Below are 23,784 nucleotides of genomic sequence, written 5' to 3'. Positions count from 1 at the left end.
CCTCCTCTCTCTCTCTCTCTCCCTCCTCTCTCCTCCTCTCTCTCTCTCTCTCTTCCTCTAGACCGAACTATTTTGGAGCGCACAACAAAGAGAAGGAGAGAGAGAGGGTGCGTTGCCGTCGCGTCGCGTTTATCGATGTTTTCAGTCGTAAACAACTTTGTTGGTATCGATAATGACGATGTGTCGTTACTTTGAGCGTAGGGTTTCGAAACGAATGTGGTTTTTTTTGCACGGGTTCATTCATTTTGCCCAAGTTTCTAGTACCGTTAAGGCTGCTGGACGGTGATCAGGTCTACAGCTAATTCTCGACAAACTTGCACATGATGTATAGAGCGTATATATAATATGCTAACATATGGATACATATTCGATTGTTTTTACGCATTTCTCTGATTCCAGAATAATGTGACCTTTGATGTAACTCCCAAAAGGAGTTGGAGAAAGTCGAACAGATTGTCGCAAATATTACAGGAGATATCGGGAATGCAGGTAACCATAACACATCACAATGTTTGTTGCCATTTTGACAAGAAAGAATGCATTTTGTTTGCATTGGAGGCGTACTTTACCGTTGGATACATCTAGATGTTGAAAAAAGATCAAGAAAATTAATTAGCTTTCTTCACCTTTTGCCCTCATTTCAAATGGAACCCATTGTATTCAGCAGCTGAATTAAATGAAATGATTTCACAGTGATAGTCAGTGTCACTAAGGCTCTTTCGGGTGTTATTTCACTTAGGTAGCATCTGACATACGGCTAAGGTCAAAGTTAACTTTTACCGATTCAACTGTTGGTTAGTTATTAGTAATAATTCAGCTGAATGCCCTATTTATAGTTGTTGGTGCATAGCGAGAGGTTGGAACAGTCATCTGCATAAATTGTGAAGTAAGAACTTCAAGCAATACTACATGTTTAGCGCGGAAGATATAACCAGTTAATCAGAGGTTTTAGATAGTACATCTCTTACTTCCCACATATTCAGTGATAAAATACCGATGATGTTTATTTTCAGAGTTGCGCCTCGCGAGACAGTTAGGTGGAACTTGCTAATCATCTAAGAACCACGGTAGGTTGGATGTCTGTATTTTCTGCTCAACACTGTGATGGACATTTCAAACACCGTTGCCTTTCTTTCTTGGAAAAAGCTGTTATGCTAGTTAGTCTTCTGGTCACAGTCTTAGATCAGTAGTGACTTTTGAGGTTGTCCTTCACACCTTGCTTTGGGATTTGCAAGTGTTTTCATTATTTTTTCGTTTCTTTGGATTCATCTCTTCTGACGAGTCTTATTAACAATAAGACAATAAGACTTAGCACATTCCTTGACTTTGTATAGTCACATTAAATGGTAAGCAAATATATTTATCACAACTTCGGAATATTAAATTAGTTTAAAACAGTCTTGGAATTTGATGGTTTGTAGAATTTTTTCATGTATAGAATGTCATTTTAATATTGCTGTGATTGTGTTGTGTTGGTGCTCTCTAAATATTATACCTCTGTTGTTCGATCTTTCAATATCCATACCTCCTCTGTATCGCATGCGTAGCCGATTCAGCCAATATCTACCTCAATTTCTGGATCGTATTGGCGTCCAGAATGTACAGAAAAATACCTCTTCTATTCTCTGTTCTCATAATGCTTTACTTCTTGCTTTACAATATTTTATTTCAAGTTTTTGCTCTTAATTTTTACTTTCATATTGGATTTTACACTTTCGTATTTGCTAGTGGATTCTAAGATATATGGTGGTGAAAGATTATTAGCTTCATGATATTGTTCTGATAAAAATTGAGTACATTACTATGCACACGAAACAGGCGGTCGGAAGCTTACACATTCGCAAACCAATTCACATTTGTTCATTTTCTCTCAGGTAGTGGGAAGCCGATCGTTATGGCGAAAATTGGAAACTACTAAATGTAATTACTTTAAACTTATTAAAGCATTTTCTTTGGCATTCAGCTGTTCCGATTCCTTTTGTAGCTCTTAGATTCAGTATTTCTGGATGCTTAAGGGAAGAATCAGTCGCATTTCACACGACTTCTGGAGTTCTGGAACGCTTTGTATCTAAGTGGTATGTAGTAAACGAACCGCCTCTCTGAAAGTAAACCATTATGTTTGTCATTTAGAGTGTGTACTCATTTCTACTTTCGGTATTGGAGAGGGATGTTGAACTGACGAGTGAGTACAAAATATATGAGGTTGGCACAGGATTCTTCATAACTAATCTAGGTTAGTTTTATTATTGGTTGAACAATTTCCGTCGTTTCGTGGGGTATTCATTTTTGCTCAAAGAGTTCCAGCAGCTTTCATTGCCATCCTTACAGCCTTACCAGCAGGTCGAAACACCTGAAATATTGGGTGGAGCCGACAATTGGAGTGTTCTGAAAGAAGGCTAGATTTGGACTCAAATCACCGCATCTCATCTGGTAGGCAGTATTTGTGTACCTGAAAAGAGCAGTTCATGTCTTCAGAAATAGACATCGTACCACCAGCATTGTCAAATTGTCCGCAGTAATGTGGCGCTGAGAAAATGGTAACAAGGCGCCGATTGGCAAAGAATTCATATCCATCCTGTACTACTTGATGAGCTCGTGCAATCAGATCTAAGTCCAATTTCTGGCAAACGTCCACAACAACATCTTGCCCGAAAGTGTACGATGCACCACGAGTGTTTGCCTGCCAGCCTTTCACCCATTGGTCCGGATCCGACCTGTAAATATCTAAAACTCAACTCGATATTGCGTGTAATACCGTCCAGCAATATATCAGTGACTGATAATCACCAGAGCAGATCGATTTCCATGGATGGGTTTGGTGGATCAATTGGTCGTGGTAAATTGCGAAGCTGATCCAAATTATTCAAATGAGGTGACAAGCCACCATGCATGCACAGAATCCGTCCACCAATATAGCCGCAGAGAGGCATCCAGTTGAATGTGTCCTGAAAACGTTCTATGTGATCACAAAGATTCTATATAAATTTCTTTTTGACGGTAAGGTCCATAGAACTACCTGGAAAGCATTCCACAAGCGCGTCGAATGATATCTGCGATTGCACTCTTCGAAAAAGCCGTACACACGATTGATAGCTGGTGTCTCGTGATTTCCTGAAGGACTTAATCAGCAATTCTTGATTGAAACTATCATTCATCACATCATAAATCCCATTAATGAATCCAAAAAGAGTAAATTTTTTAAATGTTACTTTTATCGTTTGTCCTTAGAAAAAGATGAAGTTGAAGTGATATTCGAGAGAAGTGATGAGTCAGGTTAAGAGGTCGATATATATCACACATTTAGAAAACTTGGCTTAAATTGGACAATTTGAAACAGTAAACCTCTAAGCATAAAGAAGTTTTCAGGATATTTGATTTTATAACAAAATTGGAGACATATCGTTTCGATGTTCTGTTTTCCACGATCGACGAAATCGCCCAAGAAGAGGTAATTAGACTCCGGTGGAAATCCGTGTCTATCATAAATACGGAGCAGATCCGAATACTATAATATTATATACGAATAATGTTAATCAGTTGAAATATGTGAAACCATGATCCTGAAGAGGACTAAGTATTCTGTTCCAGTTGATGGAAAATCGTCTATTTGTGAGATTTTATTAACACTTTTAACCTCCACAGGCTAAAGAGACATAAAAATCTCTCTAGCTTGTGGAGGTCCCCTAGAATTTAAAATTGGAATGAGGTAAGTTTTATCACTTGGCCATGGATATCACCACAAACGACGAGAGGTGGATCAACTTCAATGAGGCTGCTTTGGCTTATGAATACTTCTTTCGCTTTTTGGCATACTCTGTGGAGTTCTTCTTCAGCGACCTATAATCCCTTTGACTCCTTTGTCAAACAAATCAGTGTCGGTTCAAAGTTATTAAAGCAGTTTTGAATTAAACACTTCAAATGATGTTGGATGGTTTTGGTGGTACCAGTGGTTTTGGAACCAGTTATTCAATGGTTAACTTTACTCCTCATATAGACTTCTGGCGTGTTTCTGGAGCATTTTTTCAAGCTTCATCAGTGGACTCTGGTTATTCACTAATTGTTTTCGAGTAGTACAGAATGGAATAATCGACAATAGAGGTTGTGGCGCAATTTTTGCTTTTATTGAATAATTAATAACTGATCAAGATCTCATTTTTCTTGGTTTACCACTGATGGGTAATTGCACCCAAGTTGGATTTCAGTCTAAGGAACACTCCATATCTCCTCTTTTCCTTTTGGAGTAGTTAGTCAATTCAGATCAATTTAGAGAGTGAGATGAAAAGATCAGGTATATAAACCCTACCTGAGTTGTGAGTCGCCCGCCAGCCATACCCACATTTAATAAACGACTAATCATATTGTCAACATCAAATACCGCCATTTTCAACTCTTAATTTTTCCTGGTTGCCTTCGCTGAAAATGCTTTTATTCAAGTTCTCTTTTTGATACGAACGAAACGTTTCCGGTTTGACGGTTCCCTAGATCTGATAGATAAGCACACATTCCTTTGCCATCAAGGTAATCTTGGGTATCTCCTGGATAGGTTACAACTAGCAAGAACGAGCTACATTCATTTCTTAATTACCACTGATTAATTTAATGCCCAGAACATTTAATTTATATTTAGGAAGTGATGTAATCCATCCCCAATTAAAACTCACTTTAACTAAAAATGTAAATCCACTTGGAAACTCTGATAAGGTCTATTTGGATCAAAATAAGTTACGTCAAATTGCAATTTTTAATAAAAGACGAAATTTATAAGCACATGAATACAGTCCTTCTTCACTGCTGTCACCAAATGCACTAACTTTTCGCAACAAACAAGCAGTTAAGAATGATACAATGCTTACAGCCACTGCGAACCAATTATTCTCTGAACTGAGCTGATCAAACAATGAAGATAAATGTTTCATCTCTTCTTCTATATAGCTTTTTGCATCAGCAGGAAATTTGTCTGATCTACGTGGTACGTGCTTCTGATCCACCCTGATGTACAACAAGAGTGACATTTCCAAATATTCATGCAAATTTGAATTCTTTCGAATGGCTTGATAACTGCATTATTATTAGTGCGAAATAATTTTCACCTTGATCTTTCTAGTCTTTTGAAAACACCTTAAAACTGTGTCCGAATGATTTCTATATATGTATATATACGAAAATCTACCACAGATTTTAGTAGACAGCTAATTTAACCAAACTGTATGATTTTTTATTCAATTGCATTGTTGTTCATAGTGCGAACAGCTTCTTCCACACATGGGTAAAAGGAAGCCTTGGGCACCGAAGAATAGAAATCGATTCGCTCGAATGTATCCAGTATTGCTTCTGGAATAAAATGAACTTCAAGATTCCCACAAATCAATTTTGCATTAACATCATTTTCATCTCCAAAATACAGCTAACTTAGAATTACACAGAATCTGTCTTTTATGTTGATGATCAGTCTGAACTTTAATCATTGAAACGAACGGTAATATCGATGTACAACAAGGTTTGGTAACAGAACCTTAACGTATACTCAGAACAAGAGATAATAACTCAATAATGGAACGTTCATATAATTTCACAAACTGTTTAAGTTATTACCATGACCTCTTTGCACGACCTCATTACTATTAAGGAAGTCTGTTTATTATGCTTCAACACATTAACGGGACAGACTGTTTTCATGAATTCTCAACTGTTTTACAAAATACGAACCTGATACATTTGCGAATAGAACTGTCTTATTCACTTCTTTTCCTTGCAAATAAGCCTAAAATGGGTAAAAAATCACGCTTAATTGCAAGATTTACGAGTAGAATTCATTTTGCATTCCACGGTATATTTAAAGAAAGAACGAAAGAAAGGGCCATTATTTAGTTGAATAATAAGTGACATTGGACTGGTGGCATCATACAACATGGTAGTATCTGACATTTTAAAGAGTAGAAAGCTGATAAATCTACAACATCATTTATTTCTTTCGATTCATAAGACTGCAAGGATGTAGCCCACATCACTAATGGTAAAATAAATTTTAGGCTGAAAAAATCTTGCGTCGTGAACCTGTTTGATCGCTTCAATGCCCATTGTATCAATGTTCGATATAGCCCCACAGTCGACGACAACAACTCCTGGAGAAACTATTTCATACCAAGGTTGCTCTTTAGTGTTATTTGTCGCCACCACTTCCCTCTGCAACAGCTCTTCGTAATTCGATTCTGCGACTGCCTTAGAAGCTGTCATTTCATCCTGAAATTTAACTGAATTACTATATATAGATGAGATGAGAGTGCAAGCCAAATGAAGTGGAAAGTTCAGAAAATACGGATTCAAGATGTCACTTTTTTTGGTTTCAAAGATGCTAAGTCTTGACTATCACTGAGTCAAGGAACCGATTTCTAAATCCAAAAAAGTATTGCCAAGTTGAAAAAAAGGACTCAATACTTTCATGTTCTTTCTTTGACGTACGGAAAAGAAAGCACCTACGTGATTGTAGTTATTGCTTGTGAGAAAGTTTCCAAAACAAAATCAACTTCGAAAAACTTATACTGTCTTCCACGCCAATTAGTGGATTTTGAAAAATTTTTCCAATTAGGTAAGCCATACATGATTATGCGAGCTTTCAGTGCAATGCACTAGATGAATGCTAATGCAAAGCAACCACTGCAAACAGCATGCTTGGCTATCTACATTATCTGCATGTTAACTTCATCATATCCGTTAGGTCATCAACAACATCCTTCATAAATAGTATCGGAAGACTAACATTTTTCACACATCGCAATTCGTGATCTTCATTTGCATCATCTCGCAAAACATCACTCATTTTATCAAGGAAACTTGACACCGTGACAAAATTGAGAGGTGCTTCGAAACGAATAATTTCAATATTTTCATTCACTGGTTTCAAACCACAATAATAAATCAGAGGTCTGTAGATTTCACGATGTGCCGTCCTACCCAATACGAATATATTAGGTCTGAAAAGAAAATGGTTTAACTACATCAATTTAACTGCATGCAGTTTATTGATCGACACTGTAAAATAAATGAAACTGCAAACCGCTGTTCTCTAAGGACCACAGAGATAAGTGTAAACAGGACTGATATCGTAAGACCAGTCATTACATCGAAGGATACTGTTGCTATACAGCTCACCAACCACACTGCCTAAATGTGAGTAAATTGCTAATTGATTAATTGGTTAGCAATATCTCATAAACAATATCAACCTTATTGTATATCACAGCTGGAGCAAAACTTATAAAAAAAGAAATGACAAGCACTAACGAAATCAAATTTTGAGATTCGCCATAATTTTGATAATTCACCGAACTGCATGAATAAACTTCGCAGACTTACTATCACGATGCAAGCCAGTACGCACTATAATTTGACTCAAATTATTAGTTGACCGATACGATTGTTCATTACGAATTTCTCCTACCTTATTGAATATGGCAAATGTAGATTTAAATCTTTTTACGATAAGAGCTTAGCGTTCATTCTACATCGATGTCCTTGATAAAGGAAACCAGTTAGAATAACTGGACCGAAACCGTAATGTACAGGTAGTTTCGGTTGTTTGATATATACGGCTCCACAAGAAAAAAGAAATCTTAGGAAAAAGATCTAGTTAAAAGTGAAGAACGAAAACTAACCATAGGAAGAGGTTCAAGAAGAGGTCCAATAAAAGCAATAACAGTTAATAGTAATGCATTTGAGAACAAGATGTTCAGCTGAAACAATTCAAAACATGAAGAAGGGAAGCGGTGATGTATTCAAAATATTGAACACAGAAAATGACCTGAGTGTTAGCACCAGACTGTTCACAAACGGCTGACCGTGAAAGCGAACCACCGGCAGGAAAGATCGGGAAAAACGATGATAATGTGTGCATTAAGCCAACAGCATATAAATCCTAGGTAATACAGAAACAGTGTGAATATTGTTTGGAAATAGGCGGTTGAAAAAACGAATTCAACATCTACGATATCTACATTATCGTATCCTTTGTTTTGGACTTTTCCGCAGTGTTTTTTTAAGTTTTATCTAGTTCACCTAGTTCAAATTGGCTTTCTATGGTCGGTAAATGTCCAAAAAGAAAAAAATTGTCATCTACAGCTTTAACTGCATTTGAATCATCAATATATACCTGTGCAGGATCAATCTTATAATGCCTTTTCTTCGCAAATAATTTAGCCATCGATATAACAAACATATATGAAATAATTGCTATTGCAAAGGCATCATTGAGAAGATATGGTACTAGATCAAAATTCGGTAACGACGGTTTCGGAACTCTATAAAAAAAAGAAAAAACGTCGAATTGTAAACTTTCAAGAAAAAATCTCTAGTTTAACTTGAAAAATGAATTTCTTCGGTAAAATGAACGCATATCAGATGTCAGCAAGAATGAAAAACAGAAAGGTTTTGCTTTATTAAATTTTATAACATGCTTACCCTTGAGGGATATAATCGACAATCTTTACACCGTGGTTGTTCTTCAGATCCATAAATACCGAAAACATCGTCACCAAAATAACCTGAAAGACAGTTAGCGGGAACTTTCAGGATGCTGGTACACTGTTCTATTGTCCGAGACATGTACACTGACATCATCGTGTCTACGCCATCAGTTAATGCCTTTCCACCAATTTTTGAATATAGAATAACTTGCTACCGGGATCATGGCAGGATCAGATTTCCAGCAGCTAGAAATCCTTTGGACAGATATGAGATTTTACAACGCTTACTAAAATAAGCTCAATAGGCAATGGCACAGGTGACCGTTTTTTTAACCATGGATTTACGTAGTCACGGCCGACAGACAAAAATATAATTGACGATACTGATATGCCCAGAGTCCAATAATTCGCCTGCGGCAGAACCAGCATCAGATCACGTATTATCTATAATTATCTTTTTCTAAATACATTTCGGTGATTGCAAATGATAACAAAGACGGCACTAATAAGAAATAAGGAAAATGAGTTATCCGGGACAAAAAAAAAAACATGTCATTGGGGAATAAAAAGGGAAAGGAAATTATGAAAGTAAATAAGAAATCATCAGTATCGATATTACTTCTTAGTTTCATAAAAACACATCCAGTAATCCAAGTTTGAGTGGAAGTAAAGTAAGAGATGAGAATTTTGCAATTAAGAAAAGTGGACATGAATGACTTGAGACTTACGAAGAATAACATGCCGAAACCGGAATAACGCGGTAATTTTACACCGATAATTTTGTTAAGTTGTGCTGTGAAAACATGAAAAGCTGATCCAGTAGTGAAGCCGGAAATAAGGGCATCCGACATGTAAGAAGTAAGGAATGCTAGACCCATCATCGCCATTACTAGCTGGAAACTTGCTGTTATCACTTATTAAGCATCTATGCCACATTTCATAACCGCCGCTGCTTTATTTCTCGCTAAAACATTGGTTTCTGAATACATATCATTAAAAATTTTTTTTTCATCCTGAACAGAAACATTCACTATACTTCAATTGCTTTCTAAATATTTTACTCTTAATAAATTAGATAATAAACTTCCTCGTTTTAACTTCTCCAAACGACAGTCAAAAGTTCATAACAGTGATAACGCACCTAGAATTACAAAGCATAAAAATTTCGAAAAAAAATTAGTTACTAGCACACATTTATTTTCAAGAATTTAGCCGATACCACTCATAGAGATTAGAATGCCAGCAAACCACTCTTTTATAGATCAACATTTTTCCATTTCAAAGCAAGTCTCATGTAAGAACAGTGAAATGCGAACTCAGAGCGACCTTGCAAATATTCCGCAAATCTGTGCATGTCAACTATTATAGGTGAAACTATTCGCCACAGGGAAAATATGTAGTAGAGAATGGCATTTAGTCATTGCTTGGAGATACACAAGTCAGCTGATAGGTAATTAGTTCTTAACGAAATCTAACGAGAAAGGAGGAAGATTATTTCACAAACCATTCTTAGAAACTTCTTTCCGAGAGTATTACAGCATTCGGTAATTTTAAATTTTATTATACTGATTAGTACCGAACCTCCTAATTGCCTACATTATCCAATCCTTCAGTGGATATTTAGCTCAAATAGGTGACCCAAAGATTAATGGATTCAAATCATTCAGTTATCTTATTTATTGAGCTCAGTGATTAAGGAATGACTGATCAACTCTATTTAACTGAACTGCACGTGTTTCTTTGGATCCATTGATTGCTTACTTGAAACAGTCCAACAGTCATAGCAAGCGTACTTGTAAGCATAATCGGAGACACTTCATAACCAAAATCGACTGGACTTGCTACTGGTTTCACGATTTCCACACTGGTACCATTTATCACCTCAAAGACTATATCTGGATCGGGTACAAAACGTAATCGCACCGCTCCTACCATCAAGCTTGCCACGGCAAAAGCACCTGTAAAATCTTTTTCACCAAAATTGTTCATTAGTTACGATGTGGCGGGAAAAGTCGGTGAAGAGAACTTGGCTAAAGGGATCAAGTCTGTTCGGAAGAAACACCAAAATGGTACAGGAAGCAATACATATTCATTTTATTAACTTTTAAATGAATTTGAAGCTCTCATGGCGAAAAATTATTTTGTGATGTCTTTCATCTTATCCCATCTATCATTTCAGAATTTTGCTTGACTTACGAAGATCTCAAAGGATAAATAATGCTAAGTATTCAGAAATACCCTCTCTATTATAATGAAAATGGTTCTAAAAGACTTCAGATCATCCTTGATAGTTTACCTTTTCTTCCATTTCACCAGAAAGTGAAATTCTACACATAAAGGAGCGTAAAAGCCTAAGGCTCACACTACTGCAGAAGAAGGACTTGAAAGAATTGCAGGCTTGCAACAGCCGCTATATCCACTTCTTCGCCACTTCCAGATTTTTTCTTCTTTTTACGAGATTATATCTATGTCCCAATATTCTCCCCATAATGAAAGAGTAGCGATTCGACGAAATGATGGAAGTTGGAATGACAGTTGAGTCACATACCAATTGAAATGTGTCTGGATGTTCCAAAGAATGCATAAAAGGTTGAAGTGAAAAATGACGTATACATTCCATAAACTGGAGGAAGACTAGCCAAATTTGCGTATGCCATTCCTGAACATTCTCGAATTCATCATATACGCATATTTTATGGAAGTTTTTACTTTTAATTATCACCAAATGTAGGACAAATGAAATAAATGGTCAAGTACTTAGCTGGTCATTCGCCTGATCATATATCTTCTGGCTCATAAAGGGACGCAAACAATTAAACTACGAAGGTAAGGGCAACTAAAATGAAAGTTGGGTCTAACCTTGCGGGACTTGCATGATACCAACAGTTAAGCCTCCGATAATATCGCCATTCAGATCCCTTTTCCAGTTGTATTTTGGAAGCCAATCGAGTATAGGGAAAAATGATAACACTGATTTTAGGATGTTCTTTGGTAACAATTTCAACCTCACTTTCTCAATGCTGCAGAATTTCTCCGCTTGCGGTTGTTTACGTGAATATTTCAACTCAAAGGTTTCCTAAATTACATTAAGCTAATGATCACAGCTGATGATTCCCACATTTCATCCCAATATTTATATTATAACGCATTGTGCGAGTTCAAGTAAAAATGAACAATGCAATTTTTTGGTAAGAAAAAATTTGTTGTAAAGTGAACCTTCACTTTCGCTCCTTTTTTGATCATCTACATGTTCTTTCTAATCGCGACCTTTAAAGCTCTTTGAGTTGAAATATTGAAAGAAAGATGAAAGATGGTGGAATCTGATTATCATCATCTGAGCTAAATCTTAACAGAGCAGGTCAATGACACAATGAGCAGCGCAGTAATTTAATTTGGATTCCCGTACCGCGCTTAATGGAGCGCTTTATTAATTGTGTAACGCAATGATAAATGCATCGTTTCAGTATTTCCTGGAGCATGAATAACCGGATCAATATGGAAGAAAGAAGCTATCTGCGAGAACAAAACAGTCTGCTAATGATGTGAAGACGGTTAGCACAATTCGACAAAACCGAACAGAACTGAATGCCATCATTGACCACTACTGGAAAATGACGACAGGGAGAGAAAGCTATCTGGCGGGCAGTTGCTGGCGATATAAACAAACATACGCGCCCATCTTCGCGTTCCGTCAACTACCCTTGACGGAATGCGAAGATGGGCGCACAAGTTTTAGAGTGTCCAGTACTGGGATATCGGATTCATTTGTTCTTCTGCACCTAAGAAACTTAAATAGGCAATGTGCGTGAATAAGCAACATGAAGGAGATCACTGTTTAGTGCAGAAACATATTTTCAGCGCTCAGTTCTTTCGGTGATTCATTGAATTGAAGGCTTCCTTTAGTGAAATAGTAGGCGCACATAAACCGCAGAAGTTATAAGCCATAGACGATGCGTTTAGACGTTCTTTCACAAGCCTCTTCAAAAGACTCTCTGCCACCTTGTCTTACTAAATTGATATATTCTGGTTAAAACTATCACTGATTATTAAGGTCACCTTTTTGAAATATACAGCCCAGTTGGTGAAGAATTCTTCGACGGTCAACAATGTGATTAAAGTATTAAAGGGTTGGACAGTGGCGCACATTCTTATTACGCTAGCTATTTCCTCAAATATTAATGGGAATTATCTCTGCAAAATATTCTGCAGATTTGGAAAATGAGTGAAAAGCATTACGAATAAAAATACTATGTGCTTTACAAAGCATACTAGCTGAAGAAGGATGGAAAAGTATCAGCTGATCTGACAAGCCATCATCAGAAAATACCAGGCCTCAAAAGCACACCATAGCAGAAAAGATGCAGCAGAAATGAATCGATGAGAGACAATTGATTGTTTCAATGTTTTCAGTTATTCCATTTCGAGATAGAAGAGTGTTTTGAGGCATGACAAGTCCGCCTTCGAGACCAAGAGAAAGCACCCTGTCTGTTGCTAACTATATACTTGAGAAAAATATATTCCTTGGAGAAAGATGTGAAATACCTGGTTCCAGTGACCAGCGAAGATTTTTGGTTTCATGCTGACAATGAGATGACTCGCTGTACCAGTGAGTATGACAAGGACTCTTTGTGACCTGTCCAGCACAACACAGCTTATTGTTCATGAAATGATGCAATCAAATTCAGGAAAGCAAACGAATCACTCTCTCCCCCTCTCTTTCTCCCTCTCTCCCTCTCTCTCTCTCCTCTTTCTTTCTTTATGAATCGAATGAGAGTGCAGAGAACCTCTTTTCTGATAGGAAGGGAGAAGTGGCTGAAGAATTAATGAAATGAAATGAAGTGCACGGGGAGTTAATGAATGGCGTTCGTCGCGGTGATCTCTACAATACAGCAGAGCATCTCATACTCGATCGGTCGTTGGACCGGTCGAGTATGTCATCGTGGCTATGTCTTCTTAGCAAAACAAAATTCCACAAACCTGATTCATGCCTGATTTGATCCTTATTTCTGGTAACTGTAATGAGCTGGTAATAACACTGAAGTCGTACTTCCTCACTACTTCTTAGCTCGCAAAACAATCTATCTGTAATACCTTTTTATAATCTTTAAATGATGAATAACTCTCTGCGTATATGCTTTCTTATCAGTAGCCCTCTGCAGATGTTTCGGAGATCGTGTAGAATAAAAAACATTGGGAAATTTCTGTGAAATTTCTCTCTCCCCCTCTCTCTTTCCCTCTCTCTCTCCCTTTCTTTCTTTATGAATCAAATGAGAGTGTAGAGGACCCCTTTTCTGATAAGGGAGAAGTGGTCGAAGAATTGATGAAATGAAATGAAATATGATGATAACGATGAGCTCAGCTTACAATCTGAAACAGTTAAATCTCCTCAGTATGGCTGATTTAGTTCCAAGTTGACTACCAAGGAGCAAATGTTTAACGAAAAAAAAAGTGGATTCTCCATGACTCTTCATTGGACATAAGTGCATAATTGTACATTTGGGGATATAGTAAACGACGTTCTGAAAAACTGATAGCAGAGGTAGAATTGCATTCCATTCCACCTGACTCTTCGTATTTCTTATCAATAGTCTTTTATACTATAAAAAGTCATTATGTATGACAGTTCCAAACAGCAGTTGCATATTTCACTTAATACATTTGTAAGAAATTTGCAGCCTAATGAATTCTGGTGCCAGTGCGAAATATCAAATTTTTTAGACAACTGGCTCATAATTTATACAGGAAGTGTGCTGAATTTCCGATCACAACGATACGGGAAAGGTTGGCATGTTTTCTCACGATTTCTTTGAATTTCTCATTTCTTTGCAACTGCTCTTTTCACAACTGCCAATGACTGAATCTTTAAATGACAGTTTCTCGGGATGGTTTGTGGCATGTATATTCCATGCCTTTTAATCAAAACCTTCCAACACAGATTCACTGCTATCAATAGGATTATTCGATCGCTGTCTGACTTTCACAAAAATTTAGCCATAATTTAACTGCCTTAGTTAACTTTTCCAATTCCCTCAATGTAATGACAGTCAGCTAGAATAGATATGATGGATTCGAAAGAAAAGGATATGCATTTATTCCTGTATTTGTGTTACTCATCAAAAACATAGAATGCATTTTACTAGATTCAGTGTTGTTGGATCGTATACTATATTGTACTAAGACTGCCTTAACTATCATTTTTTAATGCCTTCTTTGCTTAAGCAAAAACATGTCAATAAACTGCTTGTAAATCAGTGAAATGTAAAGAAAATTGGAGTTAGAATCTAGCATACTTATTTATTAAATTGAAAGAACTGTTTTTTTTTTTTAAACTCACTTCATAATAAAGTTTTATTCTAATGAGGGATTTTTACCGATTACAGGTCATCTCAATTTCCAACAGTTATAATATATGCGTAGAAATGGAGAACAATTATTAAGAAATGAATAACTTAAGATGAAACCGTTACCGCGATGCGATGACTGCGAAGGCGAACAACGCTACCACCCCACTCATTCTACGCTCTTCTGCCTCTTGTCCATCCGACTTACCGAGATTATTATCAGTTAAAGCCAATGAGAGACCTGGATGGAATCATCCAATTGTATACATCTCAGGAACTCTGATTGACCAATAGCAAGCTAATTAATGACTGATAATGCTACTATATGTTATGAGTAACCCTATCTCAAAAGAGTGACCGTCGAACGTTTAAGCGATTCGTACAGAAATGAAGCAGTAAAACAACGGTGCGTCAATATGGTGTATAATCACATCAAGCTGTTATCGCAGCAAGTGGCACTGCAACACTTTTTATCTGTCATCCAACTTTTCCTCTAATTCTATTATACTTTTTACCTACTGATCACTTCGAAGGGGAACCCAATCTACAGAATTCAGTTCTTCCTGTATTCAACCTCAGTTCATTAATTTTACGCAACCACATAGTAATATCATCAAACACCATGAAGAATTCTTGACTGATCACTTCCTCTTTCTTCTATGATTCAGATATATGTCAATTTCTTCTTTCTCAAGGGAGCAACAGAATTTAATACAGATGATCAAGTTACAAGGAATCTTCGTCATATAGCTTGTCAACAAAAGTGGATCTGTTTTTCTAATGAAAAACTGAATTTTACATGTATGTTTACATATCAACAACAAAGGGACATGTCCGCAATAAAAATCTATACTGGAATATGCATAAGAAGGGAAAGAGAATTGGAGAGATAAAGGAATGAACTGTCAATGAATCTTTCAGGAAACGTTTTTTTGTTAAGATGGATGAGAAAATCATTTTATATGTTATCAAAAATATTGATTCGAAACTTGTGATTTCTTCCTATATCTTTGCTGCAATAGTTTCTACCGAATTTTTAATAGCCGTTACTGTTGAATAGGACTAATTTTTAGGGGACATTTGACATATTTGAGAATTAAAAAAGTAAGGAAGTTAGAAATTAAAGATGAACGACAGATAGTCTGAATCACTTTATGTAAAGCGACCACAAACAGACCTGTTTTCGAATATCAATTAAACAGGAAATGATGACAGAAAAGAGTGGCTGATGATCTGATCATAATAGAATAGTCCGAGAGCAGAATATATTGAGTGTTGTAAACAGTGTATTGTAAACAGCGAGAAGTGTCATCCGTTTCAATGCAATGTAATTCTGTGCAGAAATAAAAAAGTAACAAATTACTTTTAGCACGTTGGTTTCTTCTCTCATTCAAGGTATACTTATACAGTGGTAATGCAGAGAAATTCCTTTGTATAGCAATTCCAATTCAACCTTTGTGCTTGTGGTACTTTCCTGAATTGTATCAAAAACCCCAGTAATAATGGAATTGAAGAACAATCGTAATTAGGATTTAAAAGAAGAGCGAAAGTTGTTGCCATCAAGCATGCAAGCTGATATTTCCTTCCAAGAATGTAGCATTAACATCAATCACCTCTTACTGCAATTCGGATAGTGATAATAGTAGAGGATGTTACAACTTGTATCACGACTCTATTATGTCGTACATATTACAACTGGACTTACAGCTTTTCCACTTTTCCAGCAATAAATCGCTTGCTGAGTATTCAAATTGTCCACTGCAAAGAAGCAAAGTAAGAATTTTGAAGAGACACTGCAACGAGGTGAAATGTATAATAAAGCATGAAGTTCAACATTTGCATTTATCCTGATGAAGTCTATGGTAAACCCTCAGGGAAGGACAGTGATTATTAGGTGATGAGACAGTAGTGAGAGTAAAAGGCGAGAAGAGGCCTGTGAATATCAGCAGGGATAAACTTCGGGATGAGTGGTTCGAACTTTATTATTATCTTAGAAAGAAAACAATGATGAAGAGAGAGAAATATTATAATTTCTTGAGAAACTGCATTGTATGTTAAGGAGTACTTCTTATGATCCTCCACGAATAATGACCACTGAGATTGTCTGGTCGTTCTCTGCACTACTCTTCATATCATAAAAGGAAATGTTAGGATACGAATTTTATATTTTCATAATTTCGTATACAGATTAAAAGTTTATCCAAATAAAACAAAAATCTAATGAAGTTCAGAATGTACACAAACTTGTATCACTGTTTATATTTGCCTAAAATCACGCAAATAACGGATCTTTGACTTGAAGCCTTCATTATTGACTATGAAATTGGCTGCATTTGTATGAAGCCATCGAACTGGTGCTTCCTTCAAACGATTATCAATCAGCTCCGGTAAATTCTGATTTTTGCCTTTGTTTGGGGGATGCTTGACAGGCACATCCTTTCGCACCTGTAAGCAAGAAAATGAAAGAAATTTTTGTAGAAAAAAAAAATTTTTTCGTAAAAAATTTCTTTTTTTAAAAAATTATGCCTCCAGCACACATATAAATATCAGTGTAGAATCAGAAATACAGAAGAATGAATGATATGATCAGAGTATCTTGGTGAAGATCCAGTTAGTCCGTTTTGGGAGGGAATGTTTTAATAGCTTCGCAAAGTCGTACAAAGACGTGCAGCCTTCATATGCTTGTGCAATGGTATGCAGAGCTGCATTACTGCAATGATGGGACAGTCTTGGTAATACTGGAAGGTACAGCAATAATGAAGAGAAATCAAAAACCATAACTGAAAAAATTACCTCAGCGTAGTACTGTACCCTTCCTGGATAGTCATCATACTGATCACAGACATGTTTCACGAGGCCATTATAGCCGGTCTGGCCAATTCTCAACAAAATCCAATGCTTTGTCTCATTCTGATAATAACAACCTGAAACTGGATACTCATTATGTATACATGCATATTCTTAACCTTTACACAACTTGTTATTACATACAACATTAAACCATGGGATGAATAATAGTTCTACCTGTGACCCATCGACCGTTTTCCAAGCACAGCCACTGGAAATAATCCTCGCGGAACAGTTCGCCTACATGATACTGTGTACCATTCACCACACATCGAGGTTCTGAAATTAAATGTAGATCGTTTTACTATTCAGAATGAAGAAATCAGCAAATGATGTCTTCGGATAGATTCTCGTACATGAAATCATCAAGTCATTAAATCTTCTCTAGAAAATGCATGGCTTACCTTCTTCATATTTAAGTCTGAACGTATCGTAGCTACAACTAAACCAGAAACCGTCAACAGTTTTATTATCATCAGCCTGTATGAACAACTTCCCGGATCGATCGCTACCTTGACAGCCCAGAAATTCTGATTGATAACTGCAAACTATCATTTGGAGCACTTCATATGTAAATCAAATTCTTCAGAAAGAGCTGCAAGAATCATCCTTTCCATTTCCATCTCTATGTGTAGAAGAGTAAAAAAGTTTGTATACCCATCCTTTCCATTACAACTATAGACCCAAGTGTCATCGTCGATCCACTTTTCGCCATTTCTCCTGCATCCACCGTTCCAGTCACGACAATCGCAATCCCCTGTGATATTCTCATCACATATAACGTATTAGTAATAACTTCCCAAAATCCTCTACTTCATACATTGACCTATGTTCGTGTTTTCAGCGGCTTCTCCGTCTCAAAATTTGCAAGAATTACTTGGCAATAGCTCAATTCCAGTTGAATTGATCTTCTGAATGTAGAAGGATGATATCAGCAGGAGTGACCACATGTATCACTTCTGAAGTTCTGTTCTAATACAGAATTTAGAATCTAATGATGCATTAGAACTAAAAATACAGAGCGATGAAGTGCGTATGCTTCAAAACAAAACGATAAGATATAATTATTTGTCATGTGAATGTAACGACCCTAAAATATGCCGAATAGTAAAGTCATCACTGGAACATTTCGAACAGCTCTGGTATTCATAAATTGACAAATGATGATGACTTTCTTCAGCTAGTTTTCACCTTCTCCCAAGTTTCTATGAGAGAAGGAAGGGAAGGAGAAACCGATTGATAATGTCTAAATCTCACGAACAGTAACAAATCAATTGACAAGTAAGGAAGGAACATTAATCCAAACTTTTGAAATTTTTTCTGTTTAAGAATATCACAGGCATTGATAATAAGTAAGAAAATTTAGATTTTGACCATTTAAAGGAAATGCAAGGAAGGAAGCATAAAATTCCATCAGAAAAGGAAAGAAAAAGGTTGGAAAAGTTTTGACTAGTAAATAAACATATCTACCAAAGTATAGCTACATACAGATCCAACCGTATCAACTGTCTGAGAAATCCTTAGCTACTTTCCGGTTAACTGTTTTTTCTTTTTTTTTCTTGAGGATAGTGACAGGGAAGGCATGAATTCAGGGGAAAATTTTGAAGGAATAGTGGTTACTGGGTGCATGGAAAGGGAGTGGCAAGTGAAGAATTTCGAATTTCACTCTTCACTATGCAATTCACCGGCATACATTGAACCCGTTCTGACCCTTCCATGCCCACTAATTGTTCACTAATTCATTTATTGTTTACTGTGATAAATATCGTCATCCTTTAACAAATTATTGTCATTATCTCCTGTCATTTATCTCTACTCACTCTTCTCCCATAACTCTTACCGTTTTTGAAATTTCCGAGATTTGCTCATCTGTTGAAAAGGACTCATACATTAATTACAAAAAAAAAAAGAAAAAAAAAACATCCTCCAACTTCTTGTTAAGCTGTCCATGCTTTTGTGTTATTCCTTTTCTATATTAACTTTATTTTTAAATGAGGACAACATGAAAGTATAACAGTAATACCTAAAAATAACATTATTTCCTCATTCAATTATTTCCTCATTCAAACGCGACCTTACCCTGTGACCCTAAATAATGGACAATTCAAATTACAATGTTGAAATCAAAACCATGCAATACTTTGATGCACATGCATACTTTGGGCACTGCTTCGATGTAAATGTTAATCGATGATGACCAAAATGTTTTCAGTCATCCGATTCATTTCATAAATTCATTTTGCTCTGTGAAGACGTGGAAATCATTGAAACACCTCCATGGTCGTGTAAAATTTTAGATGGAAATTGAAAAAAGCTTCCAATTAATGACTTTTGATTTAAAAATTTGAAATGGAGTAAAGGAAAAAGGTTCAAAATTAAGTGGCATATAAGATAGAATGCATGTCTCCTCGATTTAACGAAAAATTGATGGTAAGGAAGGAATGGTTACATATCTTCATAGTTTGTGTAACCATTATATCTAATAGATAGGTATAGTCCTCTGCTGTAAGAGTAATAAGGACAAAACATTCTGAAAGAGATCAGATGCTCCGCTCCTGTGCAGGAAAAGCAATGATTTCGTCCTAATAAAGCACAGCGAAGCGTATTTCCGGCAGTTTAAAGTTAAAAAGACAAAAAGGTGATTCGAATCACAAACAACCACCACAAAATGGAAACATTATGAAGATATAGTCTTCGTAATTAACTCAAGAAATGTGCATATTATTTGAATATATGCATTCTGACAAATATAAAAATTGTGAATTAAATGATTGCGCGAAGCAGAGCATATTCAAAATGGGGATTGTTATTCCTAGTCAGCCTGAATCCTATCAACAATGCAACTCCAGAATGGCTGCTGCCATCGTCTGGATAATGAAGGAAACGATATAATTAACAACTGTTATAGACTAGGTTATATTACCATAGTAGCAAAGAAGCTTACATGGTTAAATACACTACTTTTATCCAGACCAGTCAGCATTATTGACTAGTATCTGCCTGTTGTCAGAGAACAGTCCTTTGCACGCAATTCCATAATTGTAAAAATTGTTCTCCATGATTGCTTGATCAAAAAATAAGTTAGGCTTTAGAAAGTGGTATCAGACAATTCGAATATAGCAGGAGGGTTTGAAAAAAAAAGCAGACACTCCGTCAGCACCATCACTTCTAGCGATATTGTTTCCCTATTACTGATATTTCCTCCAGCCACTGACGATCAGACTGAAGTGTAAATTAGACCCAGCCATTTAACGCTTAGCTTCTTTCAGAAAGCTAATTTAGATTCCTGTTCGGTTCAGCAGTCTGGAAAGTTCTCGGAATCAGTAGAAATCTACATCTTTATTGCATTTCAAAAAATAATACTCAAAATTTAAAAATAAATTTTTCTAGAACTTAGCAACATATGCAAAAGACGTAAAAGACATTTAAAAATTTAAATATAAGCAAGTCAGCATAGTCACTAAATATTTAAGAGATATTTAAATTCACATTATTTTTGTCTTATGTAAATAATGCAGAAATATCTAACTACAACTGTCTATCCTTATATAAAGTGCAGTGCTAATGCGCAGTAGTATCGGCTACAAAAAATTACAAGACCTTCATGAGACGTTAGTCGTGGCTGGTAGCATATATTATGACATATTATTATTATAGCTTTCGAAAGACAGGTGGAATTTTCACAACCAGAAACGTTCACTTCTTGCATAAATGGGGAGTTGAGGAGTGGGAAATATTGTTGGAATGACACAAGTGGATATAAATAACTGACAACTTTCTACTGATATTTAGTATGTATTATCGCAATTATAATTATAAGGAGAAGGGTGAAGGAGAGATATCGAGTCGTTATCTGTTGTGTACCGTTACAAGGCATATCCTGCAATATATTCAGGAATGAGAATTCATGGAGCACACAATGTATTACTGACTCCTAAATAAATAATACATTGAACAAGGGCATTTTTCTAATCAGCCAATGATTCAGCATTTATAATTCAATTAAAGTCTTATGTTCCTCGCTTATTTGTAAGATGCTCAGTACTGAGTTATGTGAAAATGTTTGACCTTCCCTTATCAAAGTTAAAATGTCATAGGATTCAAACTTACGCCATCCACATTTTCGCATTGGTAGTACAACAATTTGACAGCTTTATTGCCCTGTTTGCGCATTCCGTCTAGTTGTTTATCACCCGTATATGCGCACTCCCTGATTATTTGCACTGGCAATTCTTCTACACTCTGAAATTCTCAGATCATTCTCATTGCAAAATAATTCAGAAAACTGAAAATTGTCCCGAAAAAAAAAACAAGTTCTCATTGTAATGTAGCGATTTATATTTTGCTAAATGAATACAAACAATCACTGAAATGTCAAATGGAAAAAAAATCAGAATTTTGGCATATTTGCATCATTTCTCATGCTTTGAACGCTTTAAGAGTTCAAGCAGCAAATTAATGTAATTAATATCACATCAATTTTCAAAGAGAAGATTGATTGGTGAAGACTGATAAGAATAAGTATGTAAATTAAATTTGCACAACATACTTGGACGATTTTACGGCATGCAATGGGTTTATTACTGGCATAAGTGCCCTCCTTTAGTAGTGGACATAACTTGATATATTGCCTCAGGTCTTTGGTTTCACTCGAATCGCAGTTTGCATCATTCGCCGAATTGCACTGATAACATCGCATTGGTCGATCCCTGGAAATGGTCAGCGAATAAAACTGGATCCAGGATGGGTCACTAATTTTGAGCAGGATGTTAAGACAACTCCATCTTCTAAGTTGGTAATTAAGAGTATAGTCAGCAAAACTCGTCGGTCAGTAACGAGCTCTGAATGGTCATACAACTATATGCTTCTTTAAACACAGATAAAGAGAAAGCAAAAGAGAGGGAGGAGATTTCTTTGTCAGTAATAAAATTATTTGCCTCAGTTGATCAGCTGATTCGATTACCAGTGATTCGAATTACTCAGGCTAACCCCAAAAAATGCTATCTGTCGTCAGGTTTGCTAGAAATGCCTTGCTAATGTATGACGGTAAATGTTTGCAGACCAAGTTTTATGGATGATAATATGCTAAACAAATGACTCACGCAGTGACAATCAGGCTAGCAGCAAGTACCAACACATGTGTTATCAGTACTCTCATTCCTGAAAATACAATCAAGAACCTTCCAACCCAATATGCTTCTAAGATAGAATGAAGTAAGAGTGCGTATATATCCATAGAAGTACCCAATAATTGATTTGGATCAATTCCCTCCAAAATGCAAAATACACAATTCTCTAATTCTAATAAGAAGCAGATTTTCGATTTTCAGCATTATTAAACTGTAATCTACGGATTTAAGTCATTAGTTAGATCAGAGAATACAAGCATCTTCGCGATATCCAACCCGGTTACTGGATCTCTTGTCGAGGTGATAAAAAGAACAGATCGATGGGACTGAGCAACAAGTGATTGAGTAGCTGCATGGGGTCAAGGAAGGGGGTATGAACGAAAGAGCGAGGCGAGAGGTATCGGAGATGTTTCTTAAGGCTGGAATTAGACATCATGCAGACACTGTCACATAGCGACGATCTGCATTACATATCAGTGAGTTAGGCGACTGATTCTGAGATGTCTTTCAGAAACTCGTGATGGACTGTGATTAGGTGGAAGTGCTTTGTACTAAACTGCGTTATAGAAGGGACGTTAGTATGTATAAACAGAGGTCAAGGGTTGGAGAGGTAGGGAAGAAGGGAGGAAAGGTCATTCGTGCAAATAAGGATCTACGCATTGCGTCAAATAGACAATAACAACACAGCATGATAGAAAAGTATCATTCACTTATACACACATACATACATACATACATACATACATACATACATACATACATACATACATACATACATACATACATACATACATACATATATACATACATCCAGCCAACATACACACATGCAACTATACACAACAACCGCATTTAACTTCGTGTTATTGGTGCAGCAGCAGTTGGAGGGGGGTGGGTACTGAGTGTGGTAGGAACTAATTGCTGGTTGATTGTTGGTTGTTCATAGAGTCCTTAAGCATCTATAAGAATAAGCCATTTGCACAGGAAAACTTCAAATATGGAGAAAGG

General features: G+C 36.3%; 4 protein-coding genes across 4 annotated transcripts; all 4 read right to left on the bottom strand.

Moving 5' to 3' along the window:
- Positions 1 to 2,290: 2,290 nt before the first annotated feature.
- Positions 2,291 to 4,381, bottom strand: LOAG_04539 (serine/threonine protein phosphatase PP1 isozyme 1; the record flags this gene model as incomplete). Its single annotated transcript, XM_003140076.1, has 7 exons — positions 2,291 to 2,350; positions 2,450 to 2,714; positions 2,788 to 2,945; positions 3,017 to 3,111; positions 3,343 to 3,505; positions 3,721 to 3,837; positions 4,304 to 4,381. The coding sequence occupies 7 exons, from the start codon at positions 4,379 to 4,381 to the stop codon at positions 2,291 to 2,293; spliced, it is 936 nt and encodes a 311-aa protein (XP_003140124.1).
- Positions 4,382 to 5,215: 834 nt separating this feature from the next.
- LOAG_04536 (sulfate permease) lies at positions 5,216 to 11,702 on the bottom strand (the record flags this gene model as incomplete). Its single annotated transcript, XM_003140075.1, has 16 exons — positions 5,216 to 5,331; positions 5,707 to 5,761; positions 6,055 to 6,240; positions 6,758 to 6,971; positions 7,055 to 7,161; positions 7,282 to 7,377; positions 7,653 to 7,730; positions 7,799 to 7,912; positions 8,147 to 8,294; positions 8,455 to 8,537; positions 8,748 to 8,903; positions 9,188 to 9,352; positions 10,221 to 10,417; positions 11,008 to 11,118; positions 11,319 to 11,535; positions 11,676 to 11,702. The coding sequence occupies 16 exons, from the start codon at positions 11,700 to 11,702 to the stop codon at positions 5,216 to 5,218; spliced, it is 2,070 nt and encodes a 689-aa protein (XP_003140123.1).
- A 5,354-nt stretch (positions 11,703 to 17,056) lies between these two features.
- LOAG_04534 (hypothetical protein) lies at positions 17,057 to 18,597 on the bottom strand (the record flags this gene model as incomplete). Its single annotated transcript, XM_003140074.1, has 6 exons — positions 17,057 to 17,245; positions 17,594 to 17,724; positions 17,825 to 17,926; positions 18,052 to 18,188; positions 18,305 to 18,404; positions 18,525 to 18,597. 6 exons carry the CDS (start codon positions 18,595 to 18,597, stop codon positions 17,057 to 17,059), a joined length of 732 nt encoding a protein of 243 aa, XP_003140122.1.
- Positions 18,598 to 21,181: 2,584 nt separating this feature from the next.
- LOAG_04533 (hypothetical protein) lies at positions 21,182 to 22,815 on the bottom strand. Its single transcript, XM_003140073.2, has 4 exons — positions 22,750 to 22,815; positions 22,197 to 22,356; positions 21,758 to 21,889; positions 21,182 to 21,527 (listed from the first exon to the last, which is right to left on the bottom strand). The coding sequence occupies exons 1-4, from the start codon at positions 22,803 to 22,805 to the stop codon at positions 21,426 to 21,428; spliced, it is 450 nt and encodes a 149-aa protein (XP_003140121.1). The 5' UTR covers positions 22,806 to 22,815; the 3' UTR covers positions 21,182 to 21,425.
- Positions 22,816 to 23,784: the final 969 nt, after the last annotated feature.

Source organism: Loa loa, assembly GCF_000183805.2.
Source record: "Loa loa unplaced genomic scaffold supercont3.158, whole genome shotgun sequence".
Lineage (NCBI taxonomy): Eukaryota > Metazoa > Nematoda > Chromadorea > Rhabditida > Onchocercidae > Loa > Loa loa.
This window is presented reverse-complemented; position numbering and strand designations above follow the sequence as displayed.

Coding starts and splice junctions, on each gene's coding strand:
- LOAG_04533 (XM_003140073.2), bottom strand. CDS start 22,805: ATGAGAGTACTGATAACACATGTGTTGGTACTTGCTGCTAGCCTGATT. Junction 22,357..22,749: donor GCTAGCCTGATTGTCACTGC/GTGAGTCATTTG, acceptor GACCATTTCCAG/GGATCGACCAATGCGATGTT. Junction 21,528..21,757: donor AATGCGAAAATGTGGATGGC/GTAAGTTTGAAT, acceptor AATATATTGCAG/GATATGCCTTGTAACGGTAC.